Source organism: Anguilla anguilla, chromosome 18, assembly GCF_013347855.1.
Source record: "Anguilla anguilla isolate fAngAng1 chromosome 18, fAngAng1.pri, whole genome shotgun sequence".
Lineage (NCBI taxonomy): Eukaryota > Metazoa > Chordata > Actinopteri > Anguilliformes > Anguillidae > Anguilla > Anguilla anguilla.
In genome coordinates, this window is record NC_049218.1 from 20,905,192 (window position 1) to 20,923,943 (window position 18,752).

The 18,752-nt window shown below is 46.3% G+C and overlaps 1 protein-coding gene across 1 annotated transcript in view; it reads right to left on the reverse strand.

The window, feature by feature from the left end:
• Nucleotides 1-2,169: 2,169 nt before the first annotated feature.
• The window catches only part of wapla (WAPL cohesin release factor a), a 34,803-nt gene continuing 18,220 nt past the window's right edge, over nucleotides 2,170-18,752 (reverse strand). The window contains exons 7-20 of the mRNA XM_035400351.1: nucleotides 16,962-17,123; nucleotides 15,943-16,079; nucleotides 15,250-15,361; nucleotides 14,636-14,866; nucleotides 14,273-14,384; nucleotides 13,982-14,079; nucleotides 13,210-13,286; nucleotides 10,828-11,000; nucleotides 10,018-10,133; nucleotides 8,504-8,647; nucleotides 7,986-8,202; nucleotides 7,754-7,842; nucleotides 6,824-6,919; nucleotides 2,170-6,028 (exon numbers count right to left, since the gene is read on the reverse strand). Coding sequence (XP_035256242.1) covers nucleotides 5,963-6,028; nucleotides 6,824-6,919; nucleotides 7,754-7,842; nucleotides 7,986-8,202; nucleotides 8,504-8,647; nucleotides 10,018-10,133; nucleotides 10,828-11,000; nucleotides 13,210-13,286; nucleotides 13,982-14,079; nucleotides 14,273-14,384; nucleotides 14,636-14,866; nucleotides 15,250-15,361; nucleotides 15,943-16,079; nucleotides 16,962-17,123 — 1,830 coding nt within the window. The 3' untranslated portion in view covers nucleotides 2,170-5,962. The remainder of the gene's footprint in view (nucleotides 6,029-6,823; nucleotides 6,920-7,753; nucleotides 7,843-7,985; nucleotides 8,203-8,503; nucleotides 8,648-10,017; nucleotides 10,134-10,827; nucleotides 11,001-13,209; nucleotides 13,287-13,981; nucleotides 14,080-14,272; nucleotides 14,385-14,635; nucleotides 14,867-15,249; nucleotides 15,362-15,942; nucleotides 16,080-16,961; nucleotides 17,124-18,752) is intronic.

The following is an 18,752-nucleotide window of genomic DNA, read 5'->3' on the forward strand; positions in this document are numbered from 1 at the left end:
CAAAGTGATACACAAAACAAACACAAAAAGACGGATGATTATTCACAACGCACTTTATTATAATAACCTGGCTGCCTCCCAAACCAACAGCGCTCATAATCACTTCCTTAAGGAAGGAACAGACTAGATTCCTTAACAGTTAGATTCATACAGTAAGAAGCACACAGTATGTATTTCTGTTTGTATATAAGTTGTGTATGGGATTTATACTTTGGTTCTTGGTTAGCATTGTTATCTTGCATTAGTGTTTCAGTGGTGATGCTCTCGTTAGTTTAGCACTCTGGCTCATGGGGTCCGCTCAGGTCCTTTTCCATTGTAAGTGACTCTGGATAACAGCGTCTGCTAAATGAATGCACTGCAGAGTAAATGCAATCCCCAAGACTCTCAGTCCTGGCAAAATGGAGTTTTGAGCACTTTCACACTAGAGGATAATCAGAGCCGACCGTCAGCTCGGCCTTAAAATCAGGGGAATTATCGTCAAGTGTGGACCGAGCTTCATTTTCCTCAGCAGAGGAGCGAGGAAGGGGAGACGTCAGAGTGCACTGGATCCTCCTCATCCTCCTTTCTCCAGGTCTGGAAGAACAGCGGGGTCTGCCATGCACATATAAGAGATTTTGGGTTGAGAGTGCTGGTTCTGCCCAGCCTGGAGGCTGTTCTCTCCTCTGAGAAAGCAGAACGGCACGGCCGACCGGGCTGCTCGATCGATAATCCACAGCCTGGAGGAAGACTGCTCTGTCTGACAGCGCAGAGAGTCCCTCAAACATGAAACGACTCGCACCAGGCTCAGGGGACAGTATCTATGACAACATCATGGAACCGTTACCATAGAATTCCCAGCCTCTCCAGAGCTCGGATACATGGTATTGTGTCAGGTTTTATGTTGCCTGTGAGGAGACAGCTCCAAGCCACAAACATGTACTGCAGGGGATATTGGTTTCTGAAACATCTGGGATGAAGGGATAACCATAAATGAGTGCCAGCCAACATTTCTCCCTGGAAAATCCCTGGGGGGAATCAGCAACAATGGGACTGACATGACAACAGTGGGGGGTAAAAAAAAATGTAATGAGAAAGTAGAGCATCAATGAAGCTGTTGGGAAAAAAATCCTAGCAGGGGCTTGTGGTCAGCAACATTTTCACCCCTATTCCAATTTCCACCGTAAAGCTTTGAACAGCTGTCACCCAGCGACAGAGACAGAGACCGACCAGCGTGAAGGCTCATGCCAGCCAGCCTGCAGCATGTGTGAGGGATTTGAGATGCATTTCCATATACAGTCAGATCCATAATGTTTGGGGCAAAGATTATATATATAATATTTGATTTGGTTCTGTACTCCACAAATTTAGATTTATAATCAAACAATTCAAATGTGTCTCATATGTCATATGTGTTCATGTCTTTATCACAAACATTATGATGCTCACTGCATATCTATCCCAGTTCCATGGGACCCATCCACCCAACTGAACAGCACTTTAACAGATACCAGACTGTTGGGAACATCCACCCACTGGAACAGTACTTTATCAGGATGAGCCACCCAGCAGCCCATTGTAACCATGTAGGGCAACCTCAAGATTTCCAGGGCAAAAGGGGCAGTGGGCAGTTGGCTGAAATCTTCGGCAATCCCTGGAACACAAGTGCATCGGGAGCGGAGAATCTTCGACAAAGATCAGCTCGCTTTTCACAAGCTTCAGACTTCGCTCATTTCATTTCAAAGGCTTGCAGAAATTCCCCATTAACATGTCAATCCCCCTGCTTTTCCAGTAATTTATTTCAGCTTTAATGTGAACATGAAACACTGCGAGACCCCATCTGGAAACAAACAAGGCTTTAACCCCGCCGAGCGTGCATCTATCTCCTGACCTTCAGGGTTAATGCACGTACGCCATAATAAACTCCTTCAGCAGATCGAATTCCTCTCCGAGATCGGTCAGATTCATTAAACGTACTTTGGTCGTCGATTAATATTTAACGTTTACAACCATCGCAGTCGTATAGGCGATGCACACTAAACAATGCAACTGCCAGATCATGCATAATCACGCACCATCTTAGCATGCACGATGAAGCTTGGGGAGCTGCACAGCCACATCGCACGAATAAAAATGCATGTAAATCGGAAGGAACAACAGGCAAAAATGAGATGCAAATGAAAATACACAATGTACTGAAAGTATCAATTTTTATTCCAGATACAATTATTTACATGTAACCAAAGACATTATTCTCAAAACTGGTACAAACTTTTTTTTACTTCCTGCAGTTGTCTTTTTTTTATACTTATTACTGTAAATAATACAACTGAGAAACGTGGTATAAAACAAAAATAGGGTTGGATTCAGAAAAGTGTTCTACCATTCCAATGTCCAACAGCTAATATTTACATAAATATGTACATGTAATTCCATTCATATTTGTAAATAAACCTTTTTTTTTTTTTTTTTTTTGCAAACCAAGTGCAATTTTACAAAGAAAAAAAAAAGAAAGAAAACTTGTTGGTATGGCTCTTGTCCTCTTGGAATAGAGGAGTCTTCACTCAGGAACCACACCGAACCGCACACCTGGGGCCAGCTGAAGTCATGTGACCAGAGGGAGCCCCACCTGACCACCGGTAGGTCACAAAACGCAAACCCCCGCGTAGGCCCGATCAATTTCAGCATCAGTGGTGCGGCAAGTTACTCAAGCCTCAAATAACACTGCCCAATACAAAAGCTATTAAAAGCCTCGCTGTTCTCGCATCTCTAGTCCTGCACATTGGAGTCTTGCATCTTCACCCGAGCTTGGTTTATTATGCCTGCAGAACATCACCTTGTGTCAGGTAAACGGGACTCCAGAATTAAATACTAGTGCAAACTGTGAGTAATGCACACTCTGTGCACTAGGGGGCATTAGGACCATCACATGAACAATGCATTTAGCATCACATGGAGTGGGAGTAACAGACTGAAGAGGTTGAATTATGGATGAAACATCAAGCCTCCAAAGGAAACGGTACTTTATCTTTTTTTTTTTTTTTTTGCGAATACATACACAATTTTAGGAGAATTTGACATTTAAAGTGCATCTATTAAGTAAAAAGTAATTAACATTAAGTGGCAATCAAAAATGGAAAATGTACATTTTTGTTGTTTCTCGAGCAAGAGCCTAATTATTGAGAGCATTCTGCAAATCTTTTCATGCCGTAAAACAAGTTCCTTTTGAGCAGAGTAATGCAGCTCGCTCAAGCAAAAAAAAAAAAAAAAAACTCAATCACCGTTACTCTTCAAGAAAATGCGCTGCGCTACCCCATCTTAGCGAACGCAATTCTGTGTTCCGTCCGCGGCCGAGAGCCACTTATGAGCCATTTCCACCAGGTCTTTCTCAGCCATCCTACAGCACTTAAACTCAGTCCGCTTGCACAACCATCACACAGACATTTCGCCTCAATCTGCAGTTCTTCTACGCCATTACTGCACTACTACGCGGTGCATTAGTGAATTACTGCCGTTACATCTACTGAAAACTATTACCTTAACAAGCCGACGGCTCGGCTAGCTAGACAACCAAGTGAAGCGGTCATCTAATTAGACATCGTACCACGCGGTTGTTCATGGTTCACACTCTGACATAATCATCTCTAACGCAGAGCTCTGGGACCTTGTTTGAGATGAAAACCCCACTCATAGGCCTGAGCCACGATGCGTCATGCTCACCTAAAGCTCAGACTACCCCGGTCCCTTCTGGTCGTGAATTCTGCGTGGGCGCAGCAGAGAACGGTATAAGAGGTCTTGAATCTTTCGTTCTATTTGACAGATTGAATTAAGGCGTAATAGATTAGCACAGCTACGATACACTCGAAAATGATTCACGTCCTTGATAAAGATGAGCAAAGAAGGCTGTATAAGATAAACCACACAGGTAAAGAGCCAAGGTTTCCCACAGGCCTGATTAGTCCAGGCAGACTGCCCAGGCTAAGTTATCACCTCTAGGCCTTTAACCAAAATCTTGATTTAATATAGGCATTTACCATTAATTCAGTGGATCTAACGCTGAAAAGAAAACCAAAGTGACATCTGCTGGTTACACACGGATTCGCGCCTCAAGAAGACTACGGGAACTGAGAACTGATCTAGCATCTGCGTTCCGTTCAGCTTCAGCAGAATATACTGCAAGTGTCTGACCCTAGACCTGTCATGGAGACATCTGAACATCTTCAAAGTACGACCGCACCCAGGCACAAATACTGTTGGTGAACTTAATACTTCAAGAGTATGTAATCATATTTAACATGGTCTTAACTCATTGTAAGCTGCTACACCAGGCTATACAGCAAAATGTTGTTTAAGTTGGTTTGCTAGCATGGTCCTAGCAGCTACAGTAATGTTAGCTAGCCAGCCAACTCAGGATGCAGCAAATATACGAAAACAAAGCTTTATTTACTCTGTAAAGCCATGTGTGATTTGTCAAGTGTATCTTGGTAAACTATCATTTTCAATGGCTGCAATTAATATATTTAATGCATTACCAATAGTTTAAGACAATAATGTACCTTATCATCTTCATCTAGGGTATGATTAATTTGGAGGATACTGCACGTGCAAAACAACATTGTTTAGTGGTGCTTAACTTGCAAGATGCCCTTAAAGCTCAGTACATTAATCATTACAATTTAGCTCCATCTTTGCTCCTTCTCTTTATATAATTCTGACTCTATTAAAAGGGTATTAAGAGGTACCTGTGATAGACAAAGGTTGTGAATGATACTTTCAATAAATTCTTTCAAGTGCCTATTTTAAATAATTAAACTTAAATTTTTTCCAGTCCTGCTGATTTATTTTGTACTTAAATTAAGATTACAAAGTCAAAAGTTCAACAGTTAGAAAAGCACATTTTGTTTTTGAAAACAAGTCTTATTAGTCTTCATATACAGACAAAACAATGCTCTACATCAGCAGAAAGGCCCTGCTCTGTACATGAGTCATGTACGCAATCAGTCTTCAACTCACAGCTTTCATTGAGAAGAAAAAGCTTTTTCTTACAGTCGCTTTCCAAAACTGTACAATTCACAGCGAACACCTGACCCGCTAAGAGGGGATAAGTGAGCCGAGCCATCATCTAACTGCATTTCTTAAAATAAACCCAAAACCGCAGGAGCAGAAAATGCACATCGTGCAGCTGTGAGGATGACTTTGCCATGGACCATCTTTCATGCTTTATTTTCCCTCCACTGTGAGGAACTGTCTTTCTCAAGCCCCAAATTCCAGCTCCAAACTCCTCTAGATGTACTTGAATGTACACATTACTCCACACTTTCCCTCTTAATGACCTGCTTATTACTTTACTGAATACTTAAAGTTAGCTTACCAACACGTTAAATAAAAATAAACAAAACAACAAGAAAAAAAAGCTTCAACGACTCAGCTAACCTTACTGAGCAGGCAAGTGCTTGATGTGTTTCCTTGGTCAAAGGGGGGGGGGAGGTGGGGGTGTGTGGAGTCAGTGCAAACGTGAGTTCTCGCAAAAAGAAAAAGGCTGTGACCACGCCCAAAACAGCCCCGCCTTTACTGGCCAGAATCCTGCGAGATCATCACTCAAAACTCAGCTGCCTCAGACATAACATTCATTGACACGCGACACACTTCAACCACCGTCGTCACTCGTCTGCTCGTAGGCCAGGAGAACCCCAAGAGAGCTTTCCAGTAAGAACAGCCCGTCCATTTGTGGCTGGTTTATGCAGCCCGCGTTGTTTCTGCGAGGTTCATATTTTGTCTGCGAAATAAAGCCGTTGTACCTCAGTCAGTTGCCGGAGAACATCTGAACACTGCTTAAGTACAGAGTGAAATTCTGAGAGAGGCAACCGCCATTGGAATGAAAGCGGAAGGTGATGAAGCCCGTTGACAGGACGGCTGTGATGGCGATCACGACGATGTCCCTCTCTGTGGCCCGGAATCCGCAGCGGGACCCAGCCCAGCCACAGCACTAACAGTGCTCCAGGTAGTCAATGACCCGAGAGATGGACTTCTGCCCAGTGGTGCCCACAGCACACTGAAGGGGAAGGCAGGGAGAGATTCAGACAGAGTTATCACGATCAGAGACAGGGGTACCACAGATCAAGAGACTGGGTTACCACAGTAACGGACCCTGGGCAACCACAGTAACACAGACTAGGTTACCACAGAAACAGGAAAGATATAGGTTACTAGAAAAAAAAGACTGGATTACAATCAGACCTGGGGCAAATAAATAAGTATTACTATATTTGTTTCTGAAATTACATTTTAGATGCATTTCCGTTTGAAAAAAAAAAACCCTTTTCAAACACATTCCAAATGTGCAAGTACTTTCCCAATATGCCTGCAAAAAAAGTTAGCAAGCATCATTTATCATAAGTAGCTTAAAGACAATTCTCATTGCAACTGATGCTTAATCTTAGATAATCTTAAACTCCGGATGTTTCTTCAATATAGCGTGGCTAATACAGCTTTGCTAATACAGTTTATCTCGCAGACTGAAGAAGTAGAAGAAAATTCATACATTTTACATGAACACAGATGTTGAAGTTGTATTTGTTATTCCAGAAAAAAAGGTCTGAAGCTCCTGCATGCATTTTCAAATACATTTTTTACACTATGTTATGCAGTTGAAAACACCACTGGCCAAATAACCAAATATTTAAAGTACAGAAATGCAATGAGTTCGCAGATAGTTCAAACAGATTTTGAAAAAGTACTTTAAAATTAATTTCATGCAGGTCCAAGGTCTGGTTACTGCAGAGAGACAGTGCTTCCAGACAGAGAAAGATCCTCACACCACAAATCCTCACCTTGAGCAAATACTTACTGTAAGATTCATGAAATTTAAGAACTTCTTGAGCATTTCCGCCATTATGGAGAAATCCCCTTTAGGTAAATTGTCCCTCACTGTAGTCACATTCACCTGAAAAGCAAAAGATGTGTTTAGTGACAGCTAAAGTTTAAGCAATATCTGTTTCAGCAGCCCAATGTCAAAAAGTAAGTGAGAATCACACTTAACCTATCAGCATTCAGCACAGCTCTATAAAATAACGCACTACGGGTTTGGAACGGAAAAGGAGGAGAGGAAAGCCGTATTTTCCCGCTGTGAAATGTCTTATTTAACCATGAAGAATCGGCAAAGAACGACCTTCACATAAAAACCTCCCGACAACCATACGGATTTACACTGGCTTATCAGTAAAAAGGTAATGACTGCTGATATCAATCATAACCTAACGTCCCCCTGGAAAGTCCATTACGTGTGATGAACCCCAGCTCGGGGCAGTACTGGGCAGCTAATAACCTCGATAAAGAACCATCATTAAACCCAAAGAACAGTTTTTTTGAAAAGTCATCCTTGAGGCTACAGTATTTAGTGGGAAAGGTCCTCAAGGTCCTTCAGGAAACCCATTAAATAAAGTTAAAACAGTAAGTGTCATTGGAAAGGAGTTGCCCTGATTAATCTATAAAGGGCAACTCTGTTTGGGATGTAATATATACGTGCTGGACATCACAAAAACACAGACGGCCCAACAGGAGCGCAGTGTAAGAATTACAGGACTCTTCTGACACAGACGGTCCAATAGGAGATCAGTGTGCAACTTATGGGACTCCCCTGGCACAAATGGCCCAAGCGGAGATCAGAGTGGGACTTATGGGACTCCCCCGGCTCAAACTGCCCAATAGGAGATCAGTGTGAGACTTAAGGGACTCCCCTGGCACAAAGGGCCCAACTGGAGATCAGCGTGAGACTTACGGAACTCCCCTGACACAGACAGCCCAACAGCAGTGCAGTGTACGAGGCCACGATGCTGTCCTCCATATGCTTCCCAGCATGCTGCAGGGCTGAGAGAGAACACACAGAGAAACCACTGAGCGAGAGGATGAAAAGCAAACAAACACCCGCGGAGAGAAAAGGTGCTAAAAAAAAGAGGCCGGTGGTCAGCTCCAGGCGTTCCTCCACCTTAGAGAGAGAGAGAGACCCTCACCTTTGTTCAGGTCCAGTTCCTCGTCCTCCTCGTCTTTCTTCTCCTTCTCCGAGTTGTTCTCGTTCTCCGCGCAGTTTTCCGCGGACACCCACTGGATCTCTCCGGAAGTTTCCTTCCACTCGCCGCTCTGGTCCGGCTGGGGCTTGGGGGCGTCATTGATGAAGTCATCCGTCTCCGCCTCAGCGAGCACCGCCGCGCGCTCGCGCTCCAGGAAGAGCTGCGGGGGGACGGACGGACAGACACACGGACAGACACGCGGACAGACACACGGACAGACACACGGACACCCTGACGTGAGAGCAGAAGGAGCAGCCGGCGGGAACACTGTTCAGAGCAGCGGCTCCTGTCACACACAGACAAAGCCAGACGGATCTGCCTGGCCCTGCACTCCAGGGACCCGTCTCACAGAGCAGGCCTCAGCTCAGGCGCTATACAGATCCATCACCATCCAACTGGGGCCTGGAGATGCATCTGAATGGAGAGACTTTACACACACACACACACACACACACACAAACCTGCACAAGAGCTGCGATGGCACTGAGGGAACCCTCTGTCTTTAGCTCCTCCCCTACACAGGGGGGCGTGTCCAGCTGCATGTCCATCAGGCAGTGCCGGTTCCGGGCACTGTACTCCACCAGGTTAATCAGGAGGCCAAGGCCCTGCACAGACACACACACAAGCATAACACACATATAAAACACAACACACAAGACACAAATTACACACGCACAAACACACACACAATCAGAAAAACATAGTTAAAAATTGACACACTAAGAAAAACATCAGAGGGTTCCAAGCACACATCACCAAAATAGAGAAAACATTATGGAAAACAGACAAATAGTCAAATAAGAGAAGGTTTTGTGAAGATTAGACAGGCAGTTGGCAAATTAAGGCTAATTTCATTTCAACTGACAACCTTAGGTTTCAAAGGCCTAATCCTTACCCACTAAGCCACTCCCCAGTTCAACATGCTGGGAGGGGAATGGGGTTTAAGGGGTGAAGTGTCATGATAGCCCAAGCTTGTTCCCAGCTTCAGAAAGAATATTATATCTTTATGAGTCCCCTCCATGAATCAATTTCAACATGGCTTTACAGGCATCATCTTGACATCATAAGTCTTTAGTTTGATTAATATTGATCAAACTATACTGAAATCTTCACATTGTCAATTAATTGCAGCAATTATATCTGGACAATGCACTGTTCTGTACGCTCAATTTTTGATGCATCACAACTTTTGACATATTGAAGACTGTCGGCCATCAGAAATCATAATTTTTCCGCAGTGTAGGAGGACAATGCCATGGGATCAAGTGTGATAATTAAAATTCCATGCGTGGGATCAATAAAGCGTGACTAATCTCCCCATTAATCAACCACTGAATGGGGTTGTAAGAGGTGAAATGACAGTCCCAGCTATGTCGTCAGCTTCAGACAGAATCTTACAACTTTATTAGGGCCTTTAGGGCCAACTTAAAAATGACTTTACAGACATCACCTTGAGAGACCAGACTGAATTTGCAGCTCTCTTGGCCAAAAGACTTTAAACCCATTCCATCCCTTTTTTTAAGTTTTGAGTTTGGAAGGCAATTGGGTTGGTTTATAGTACATTCGTGTAGCTCAGCCTCCGGAAACTGTATACCAACTTGATGCAAATAGGACCAATAATAAAAAATTGTTTTGCATACAAAACAATATGGCAGGAAATCAAGATGGTGGATGTGCATAGTTCCAATGGAAAATTGTAGATCTGGAAAGCCCAAACGTGTGTATGAAATTTGGCATGAATTGGACTTGCAGAAAGAAAGACCTTTGATTCCCTGTCATTTGTCAGATAAAGGATAAAGAAAGAAATTTCTGCATGAACAAGAAGACACTAAATACATCACCTAGCACAATACACATGAAAGGGTTACAAATTTATCTGCATAAAGCTCCAAAGCTACTCCCGAAGCAGAGCCTTGTACCGTCACCAGAACAGGGTGGGTAGGAAAAGGGCGGGGCGGGGCGGGGCAGGGCTCACCAGCACTCGGATGTCGAATCTCTGCTCCTGGGGTAGAAACTGGGGAACACGCAGCACACAGTTAAGCGCAGTGGTGATGAACTGGTCCTGCTCGCCCGTCTTCGTGCTCCCCCACTCTGAAGAGAGAGAGGGAGAGAGGGGGAGAGTGAGAGAGGCACGCACATTCCCATCATTCCCACAGCGATGCAGCGGCACCATGCAGTGCTTCACACATACACCCCCCTTCTCACCAGACCGCTTTACCGCCATTCAGCAAACACCCATCTGAGGGAGCGTTAGGCTTTCCACCAGACACAAGGGATTTCCACAGAGCTTGCACAGGCGGGTGCACACAGACTTACGTCTTAAAGCAGAACACGGGTTTGAGCAAAATCTGCACTTCTGACAGCTTATTACAATTTATACACAGTTCATCTTTATCTGTCATGTCTACGTCTGCAACAGGAGTACTGAAAAGATGTGCGATATGTTTGTTTAAAATGTGTAAATCTGACAGGCAGTCATTTTGACTGCAAGCAGTGTGCGGGTGCAGGGGCAGAGCATGAGGCTGATGTGCCCTTCATTTAAAAAAGAAAAAAAAAACCCTGCTAAATATTCACCTCAACTGTCACATGTTTCTAAGTTGAGGACGTTCTGTTGTCATTTCCGCAAGTACACAGCTATTCCACACACCATTTGACCGTAATGCTGCAGCTTTAAAACTGGAGACACATTTACTGCTCGGCAGACTGTAACCTTTTGCTGGTGAGAATGTGCGGAATTCGTAATATTTCCGAACGGAAGCCAGCCAGCTGCGTTGAAGCACCTCACCGTTGTCGTGGGTGAGGTTCAGCAGCACCCCAATGACGGCGCGCATGCAGTCCTCCACGGCCTTGCCCACGCTGCTGAAGCTGCAGTGCGGCAGAACAGCGCCCCCGCAGGCGCGGAGGGCAGGCGCTTCCCGGCTATAGCGCTGGATCTTCTCCTCACAGTGCCTCAGGGCCCTGGAGTATCAGAGAGGCCTGTTAGAGAGAACCGCTAAACATGCACACACACGCACACACACGCGCACACATGCATGCGCACACGCACACACACACACACACACACGCGCACACACACACACACACACACGCACACACGCACACACACACACACACACACGCGCACACACACGCACACACACGCACGCACGCACGCACACACACACACACACACACACATGCATGTGCACATTACATTACATTTATTTGGGAGACGCTTTTATCCAAAGCGACGCACATTAAGTGCATACCGAAGGCAACTAGAACAACTATGAAGCACAGGACACACACACACGCACGCACGCGCGCGCACACACACAGACAGACTTGGTACAGATAATGCCATGAGGCTTTAAATCCTTGGGATCTAAAGGCAATATGGAAACAATCATATCCAACACAACCGAGGATATACATTAGGATTAATATCATTTTTCAAAAACTGCTAAATTACATGTTCAACCCAGCCCATGCTTTTGTTTTGGCATTGTGTTATCGAATGACGTGCATTAGCATTCTGAGTATCGCAGGAGCCATCACCTCTCTTATAAATCTGCTGTGGTGATTCTTGTGATGCTACAGAACAGGCGCCCAGATGGCCGCTGTACGCACGCATTTTATTTCAAAATTCACTCCGACTCTCCCACACCATCTGCCTCCTCAATTACCCTCGCACCCCACAGCCCTGCAACAGGCCTCCCGTCTCTTCACGTTAATGCCGTGGTGATGGGGCCAAAATAAAAAAACAGAAGTTAAAAAAAATAAATAAATAAAATGGACAAGCCGCAGGGGAGAGCTCATTAGACGTGCACGTGGAACGCTTATTAGCGCTTAGCCGCGTAGCTAAAGGCCCGGTGCTAACATCGGCCAGAACGCGTACACGCGTCTCATCCTCCTCCTCATCCTCTTCCTCCTCTTCGCTGCAGACGAGGCTGGCCCACACGCCACGCTCCTCAGACAGAAAAAGGTTACGGGGCTCCTGACCGGACAGCCAGGGGGGCCTCGGGGGCGAGGAAGACAGCGGAGGTTGAGGGCGCGTTTTCAGTGGGCCGGCATGGCGATGTGGCTCTGTTTCAGAGCCGGAATGGCGGTGCGGCAACACGCTGAACGCAGAACACTGCAGCCAGAAAGGTTCTGAAAGGACCCCGGCTCTAATGGGTCAAACCACAGACTTCTCTGAAGGGCTTTGAAGCGGACTTTCATCAAACGAAAGGGGCCAGTTCACAGAGGGACTGGGAGCCCGCAGAGATCAAAGTCCAGAAATGAACGCGATTGATTCAGTCGCCTACGGTTAGGGGATACGTCCACATGTCTTTACAATACGCCCTGCATGTTAAAAAGGGAATTCGAAACGCAACATACATGTACCGTTAAATAGACTATAAAATATTCACACCATAACCATTCTTAAAATAAACTGAGAGTAACCAAAAACGGTTGCACACAAAAATGTTGCCCAGTGTACCATTTAAGAGTTGTTCCAGGAATCCACAATTGGAAATCGATGGCAACAAACAGCCGAGTCCAGCGGCGGCTCTCCTTCGACGCAGAAGCAGGCGCCCGCAGACATCGCCGTTTTCAATTCAATCTTCCATTTAAATCCAACGGCAGAGAGCCAGACGAGGCCGCGTCCGAACAATCACAGGGCGAAGAAAAACAGGCCGGCATTTACACGTCCCCGAGAGCCGGGGTATTCCCCAGCGCTTACGACCGCGGAGAGGGCAAGGCCAGCCATTAGTCAACAAACAAATGAGCCCGTCTCCATTCTGCCCCTCACAGAGCCAGCTGATTGGCTGCTCTGGAGCTGGGGGGGGGGGGGGGTCTGTTAAGCCCAACTGGGGGAAGGGGTTTTTCTGGGGGGGGGGGGGGGTAGGCAGTTCGCTCCACACTATCGATCCGAGCGCCCGTCGGCCCGGCGACGGTCTTCTGCCGGCTGTGACTCGCCGCTCTACTTCCTGTGAGCGAGCTCCCATCCGGCCTCCCTGCTGCTGCGTGACCTAGAGCAGCGCTCAGACGCTCTCGCGCAGGCAGAGCGCTCGATTTCTCCCTCCCACTCACAGAGCGGCGCAGAGCGATGAGCACACACACCGCCGCGCTGGCCTGGTATTTACCGAGCCCACACTGCAGAGCCATCCCGCCCTGGTCTGTGCGCAGACGGCGGGTCACTCACCTGGCGGAGGAGACGATGAGCTGCGAGTCTTTGTAAGCGATCAGGTAGCTCTGGTTCTCCGGGTTGTGCACGGTAACCTGTAGCGGGGGCAAGGACGTCAAACGGCGGTGAAAATATCTGGAACCGAAAGACTCTCTGAACCACCAGGGATATGAGAAATGCTGGGTTTACGGAAAGAAGCGACCGATAAGGCCACACCGCTCTGCTCTCAGATTATTATATCTGAACACTGAGCTGCATCCCTCGCTGTGTTGCTATGTGAACATGTTTCACAGTCCCAGAGTTTCCCTGAGCCAGGCCTAAATGACATGTGACCTGGTCACAAGGGTAATGTAGCACTGACCCAGGCCTAAATCACTTGTGACCTGGTCACATGGGTAATGTAGTCCTGAGCCATGCCTAAATCACATGTGACCTGGTCACAAGGGTAATGTAGTCCTGACCCAGGCTTAAATTACTTGTGACCTGGTGACATGGAGAATGTAGTCCTGAGCCAGGCCAAAATCACATGTGACCTGGGCACAATGGTAATGTAGTCCTGACCCAGGCCTATATCACATAAGAGATCTGGTGACATGGGTAATGTAGTGTGTGTGGTCCTGGGAGTACAGCAAACAACAAACAACAAAATGTGAAACTGTGAGGGTAAAATTCAGGCTATCACAGTGCCGATGAAGTTCAGTTTACACAACACAAAGCTCTGACTATATGTGCACAAACCAAAGCCAGATACAGCCAGACGCTCGGCATTTTCACAGTCTGGCACACTTACGCTCTCCAGCACCCGTAAACACCGCTCCGCCCCCCACAGCGACGCTACCAGGTTCTCCTCATCCTCCTCCTCGCTCAGGTTCTCCACACATTCTTTTACTGAAGGGAAAGAGACAAAGACAGCACTCATTAGACTCAGAGAGGCTGACATACACCCACCACCAGAGACAAACAGGCATACAGGCAGATATACCCCACACATAAAGGAACAAAGGCAGTGATGAAGGAAGGCCCTGGGACAGAGAGAGAAGCATGGAGGGGAAGAGCAAACCACAGGGCTGCTGCTGACTACCTTTATCTACAATGTGGTCCAGGCCTCCTAGCAACCGCAGCTCCTCTTTGAACCAATCACCTGCCCTCTTGGAGGTCAACGAGAGCAAGGTCTCCATGGCTAAATGGCCAGTCTGGAGGGGGGGGGGGGGGAGAAAGAACCAGCAAGCATGTCAGTGGAGGACATTAACAGCACAGCTAGAAAAACATCAAATGAAAAACACTTCAAGCAGTTAAAAGTGAATGGGGAAAAGCATAGAAAATAGGCTAGCGTGAGCATCAAAGAAAAATAAATGAATTGCAATAATGTATGAGTTAAAGCGGATGCATAATGCATGGCTGTAAGTGGATGAGATGGCTGAGGGCTAACGGCTGCTGCTCTGACCGTGATGTTCTCCAGGTCCAGGTGCTTGTTGTGCACCGTGTCGCACAGTTTCCGGATCTTCTCCTTCACCTTGCTCATCTCCCTGGAGCTCAGCTCGGCCTCGCCCGTCTTGGGGTCCTGCTCCAGCTCCAGCAGGCGGATCATGAGCTCCAGGCAGGCCCGGTCCAGGTCCATGTTCAGCCTGTCCCGACTCAGAATGTACATCAGAGAGGCAGTACACAGGGCCAGGTTCTGAGAGAGAGAGAGAGAGTTATAAGGTCTCTATGTATTTCTGTATGTATGCTTTGGCAATATTTACGAATGCAGTTCATGCCAATAAAGCATTCCGCCATCCAGCCGTCTCACTTCCAGGCCTGTGTAGCTGCATTAGGCTACGCTAATGCCTCTGACCCAGAGCCACTTACTTAAGCGCACAGACAACAAAGAACTGCTGCCAGGTCATGAGGTCAACACAGAGAGTAGCTGTTAATACAGAAGCTACTTAGCGGTAGCAGACGCAACCCCAGCCCCACCCACGGCCTGTACCCGAGCTCCCCAGCAGGGGGCAGACAGAGCGCTAAAGCGGTCCTCAGGGTGCGGGGGACAGGGCCGCGCACGGGACACGGCGGGCGTACCGGGTGCTGCGGTGCGTCGTTCAGCGTTTTGAAGACCTGGGCCACCTTTCCTCTGGCTCTTAGGTGCATGCGGAAGCTGGGCATGGCACACCTGGTTGCCAGGCCAATGACACTGCAGGGGGAAAAAAAAAAACAACCAATGAGGATTCAGGATCAAGATCCTGCAGTGTAGCAGTAAAGGGCGGTGAAATGCTGGGATATTCTGCAAAAAAATAAACAATAAAGTGAGTATAAATCAAAGGAGGTTATGTTTCTCATAATCGTGGAATTGTGCCCAGTTCTGGGCCATTCTGGGAAGATATGAGAGAAACTACAAAGAAGGTTAACTGAACTGACTTCTGGGATTTATAGGCCTGGCACAAATTATAGAAACTAAAGAAAACTCCTAAATCTGTGTCCTTTCTTCTGTCCTTTCTCAGAGCCATTTTCATCTGTGAAAATGTTTTCAAAAAAAATGTTATCTTCTTGACCATGAATGGTAATGACATTATGTGACCATAGGTAATTTGAAAAAGCATATAAGCCAAAACAAAAACGGTTTTCTTTGCATGAATGTTATCACTTTACACAGAAAAATACTGGACAAAGAAATAGAAGTTAATCATAAAATTTTCAACAGTGAGGTACATTAAACTGCTCAATCATGCAGGTACAAACTAATACATATGAACAGGTGCAGTGATATAAACTCACCTAAGGCAGCGTGTGTTTAGGGGCTGACCACTCTTCAGGCCCGTTTCCAAATACTCAAAGTCGTCCGTGAACTCCTGGTTCTCTCCGAACTCCACGACATCGTTGAAGTGCTTCACGTTATGAACAACAGTGTACAGCTGGAGACAAAACAGGAAGAGTGCCATAAATACTGCTGGTAGCCACCACTACCTCTCAAACTTTATTTAGTTATCTTATTCAGAGACTGGCAAACTGACAGTCAGAGAAAGAAAGGGGGCTCACATAATCTCTCCTCCAACAGTGGAAATTAAACTCAATTATGTGTGATGACCTTCATATCAAATCAGTGGTCCCCAACCCTAATTCTGGAGAGCCACAGGGTCTGCTGGAGTCCCCAGCCCTGGTCCTGGAGAGCTACAGGGTCTGCTTAGGGCCCCTGGTCCTGGAGAGCCACAGGGTCAGTTGGGGTCCCCAGCCTGGGACCTAGAGAGCCACAAGGTCTGCTGGGGTCCCCAACCCAGGTCCTGGAGAGCCACAGGGTCTGCTGGCTTCCATTCAGGACATACTGTCCAATTAAAGTAGATGATTACTCTTAAAGGTGAATTCACAGGAGGACAGTAATTTAAGAACAACTCCAATTTGGTTCCCAGGAGAAAAATCGCTCAGTTTTCATTGTTATTCACACATAAAAAGCTAAAGCACTTTGGCAAGTTCTCCCTTCTGAAGGGGCCTTTACCATTCTCTGTATCTGGTGGTGTTAAAGGTCATCGATTAGCATTAATGTGTTCCCATTCATCTTTCTACCAATTAAGGGGTGTCTAGGTAATGCGCTGCTAGGTCATGCACTGCTGTGCAACCAAGGCACGGCTGGTGAATACACAGAATGGAACAGGGCCTTCTGTTTGGCCATTGAGGCCTTTTATTCAGGTAGCCGTTTCTTTAAAAAATGGAGGAAGCCAGGCAATTTGGTAACACAGTTGACCTGGCAACATCACAGTGCTCTGAAGACGGCAGGTGTAACCAAGGCGATGGCTGCTCACCTCCTTGTGTTCCTTCCTGCATTTCAGTGCCGTAACGATGTCCTGGTAGGGCTCGGTAGGGATGGTCACCGATTTGATGACTTTGGGTGGAGGGGGCGGAGTCTTGAACACGCCATCGTCTTTGTGGGAGTTGGGTTCCCTGCTTCCTCCCGATAGACTGGCCTTTGGAAAAACACATTCAAAGAGTGAACTCCATTGCAAGTCAGTCAATTCAGGGTAATAAGCTGAAATTCAATCAATGAAATTGATGAAAAATGTTCAAAGTTCTTGGAGAACTTATTGAACTGAAATGCACCACATTTCTTGAATCTTCTGTACTGAAATGAAATAGTCCCCATTCCTCATATACTGTATACGGAAATATGTATGTGAATGTACGCAGGTACTGAAATTAAATGCATAACGACCAATGCAGCATTTAGAGTGTCTAGTGTGATCGTCTACAGGTACAGCATGGCTTCCACATCTGAATGCCGTCTCGGCCTCTCTCAAAGTTTTAAACCCTTACATTACAGAACTCTACACAACACAAAAAACAAGTGTATAAATTCAGTTCAGACAACCAAAACCCACAGAGACGTTCAGCAGCGAGAAGGAGCCAGAACTTAAGCTGCCATTAATCATTTAAACATGACTTCCAAAACTTTCGCCGGCAAACTGCGAAAGCCTCATCGAACAAAGGGGGAGTTAACGTTTTTCGATGGGAGCTAAGTGAAGCGAGGTTGCCCCGCTAAGGGACGCAGCGGCGGGCAGTATAACTGAAGGGCTACCGCTAACGCTCTGTCTCTGACCGCTAATTATGCCGTAGCGCCGGAGGGGCTGTAGAGTGTAATATTCCATCAGCAGCAGCAGCAGACATAGCCCGCGGCGCTAAGCTAATGGCAGCCGGCTCCCGCCGCGCGGGCGGAGAGGCGGCTCAGAGAGCTCGGAGCGGTTTATCCGCCGCTCGGGGGCCTCGGGGTCGGCCGCGGCAGGACTGCGGGTCCCCCCCGAAAACACAACACGCAGCGGCGAAGATGAGGTCCCGACAGCGGCACACCGAGCAAACAAATACCAGCCCGAGCGTGGCACAGACCCATCTGAGTTTCACGCTAGTTTTCTGAGTGATGAGATGCACACACTTCCCTGTGATCGTTTATACTTCACACAGAAATGCACAGATGTCCTATTAGGGGTGTGCAGAGACGTTATTATCTGTATCTGTATCTGTTCAACCAACAAAATTATCTGTCTGTGTCTGTATTCGGATAGAAGACCGGACGTGGGCGTGGTTCATACTGGAAGTCACGTTGAATCAGGCAAATGTTGTATCTTCTAACCTAATATTCATTGGTAATGCAATTGTTGTGCCTTCAAAGCATCAAATTGATTTAATATTGGCATATAATTAATTATGAAATATATTTCCACATCCTCATACTGTACTTTTCATCTCTCTTTTTATTTTTATTTTTAAGTAAACTAAGTTTTATGAACTGACTTTTGACGGTGGTGCCTCCCCTTAAACTGCTTTAGAATGCTGGATTTTGTAGCACATTGATTTTAGAACTGTTAAAAGGCCGAGGTGTCCCTTTACTGAGAAATAAATTGTTGCGAGGTAAAAAAAAAAAAATTAATAAACAAACTGGACTGGAAGATTTAAAAAAACCTGGACTGGAATAATAAAAAAACTGGACTGGAAGAAAAAAAAACCTGGACTGGAATAATAAAAAAACTGGACTGGAAGAAAAAAAAAACCTGGACTGGAATAATAAAAAAACTGGACTGGAAGAAAAAAAAAACCTGGACTGG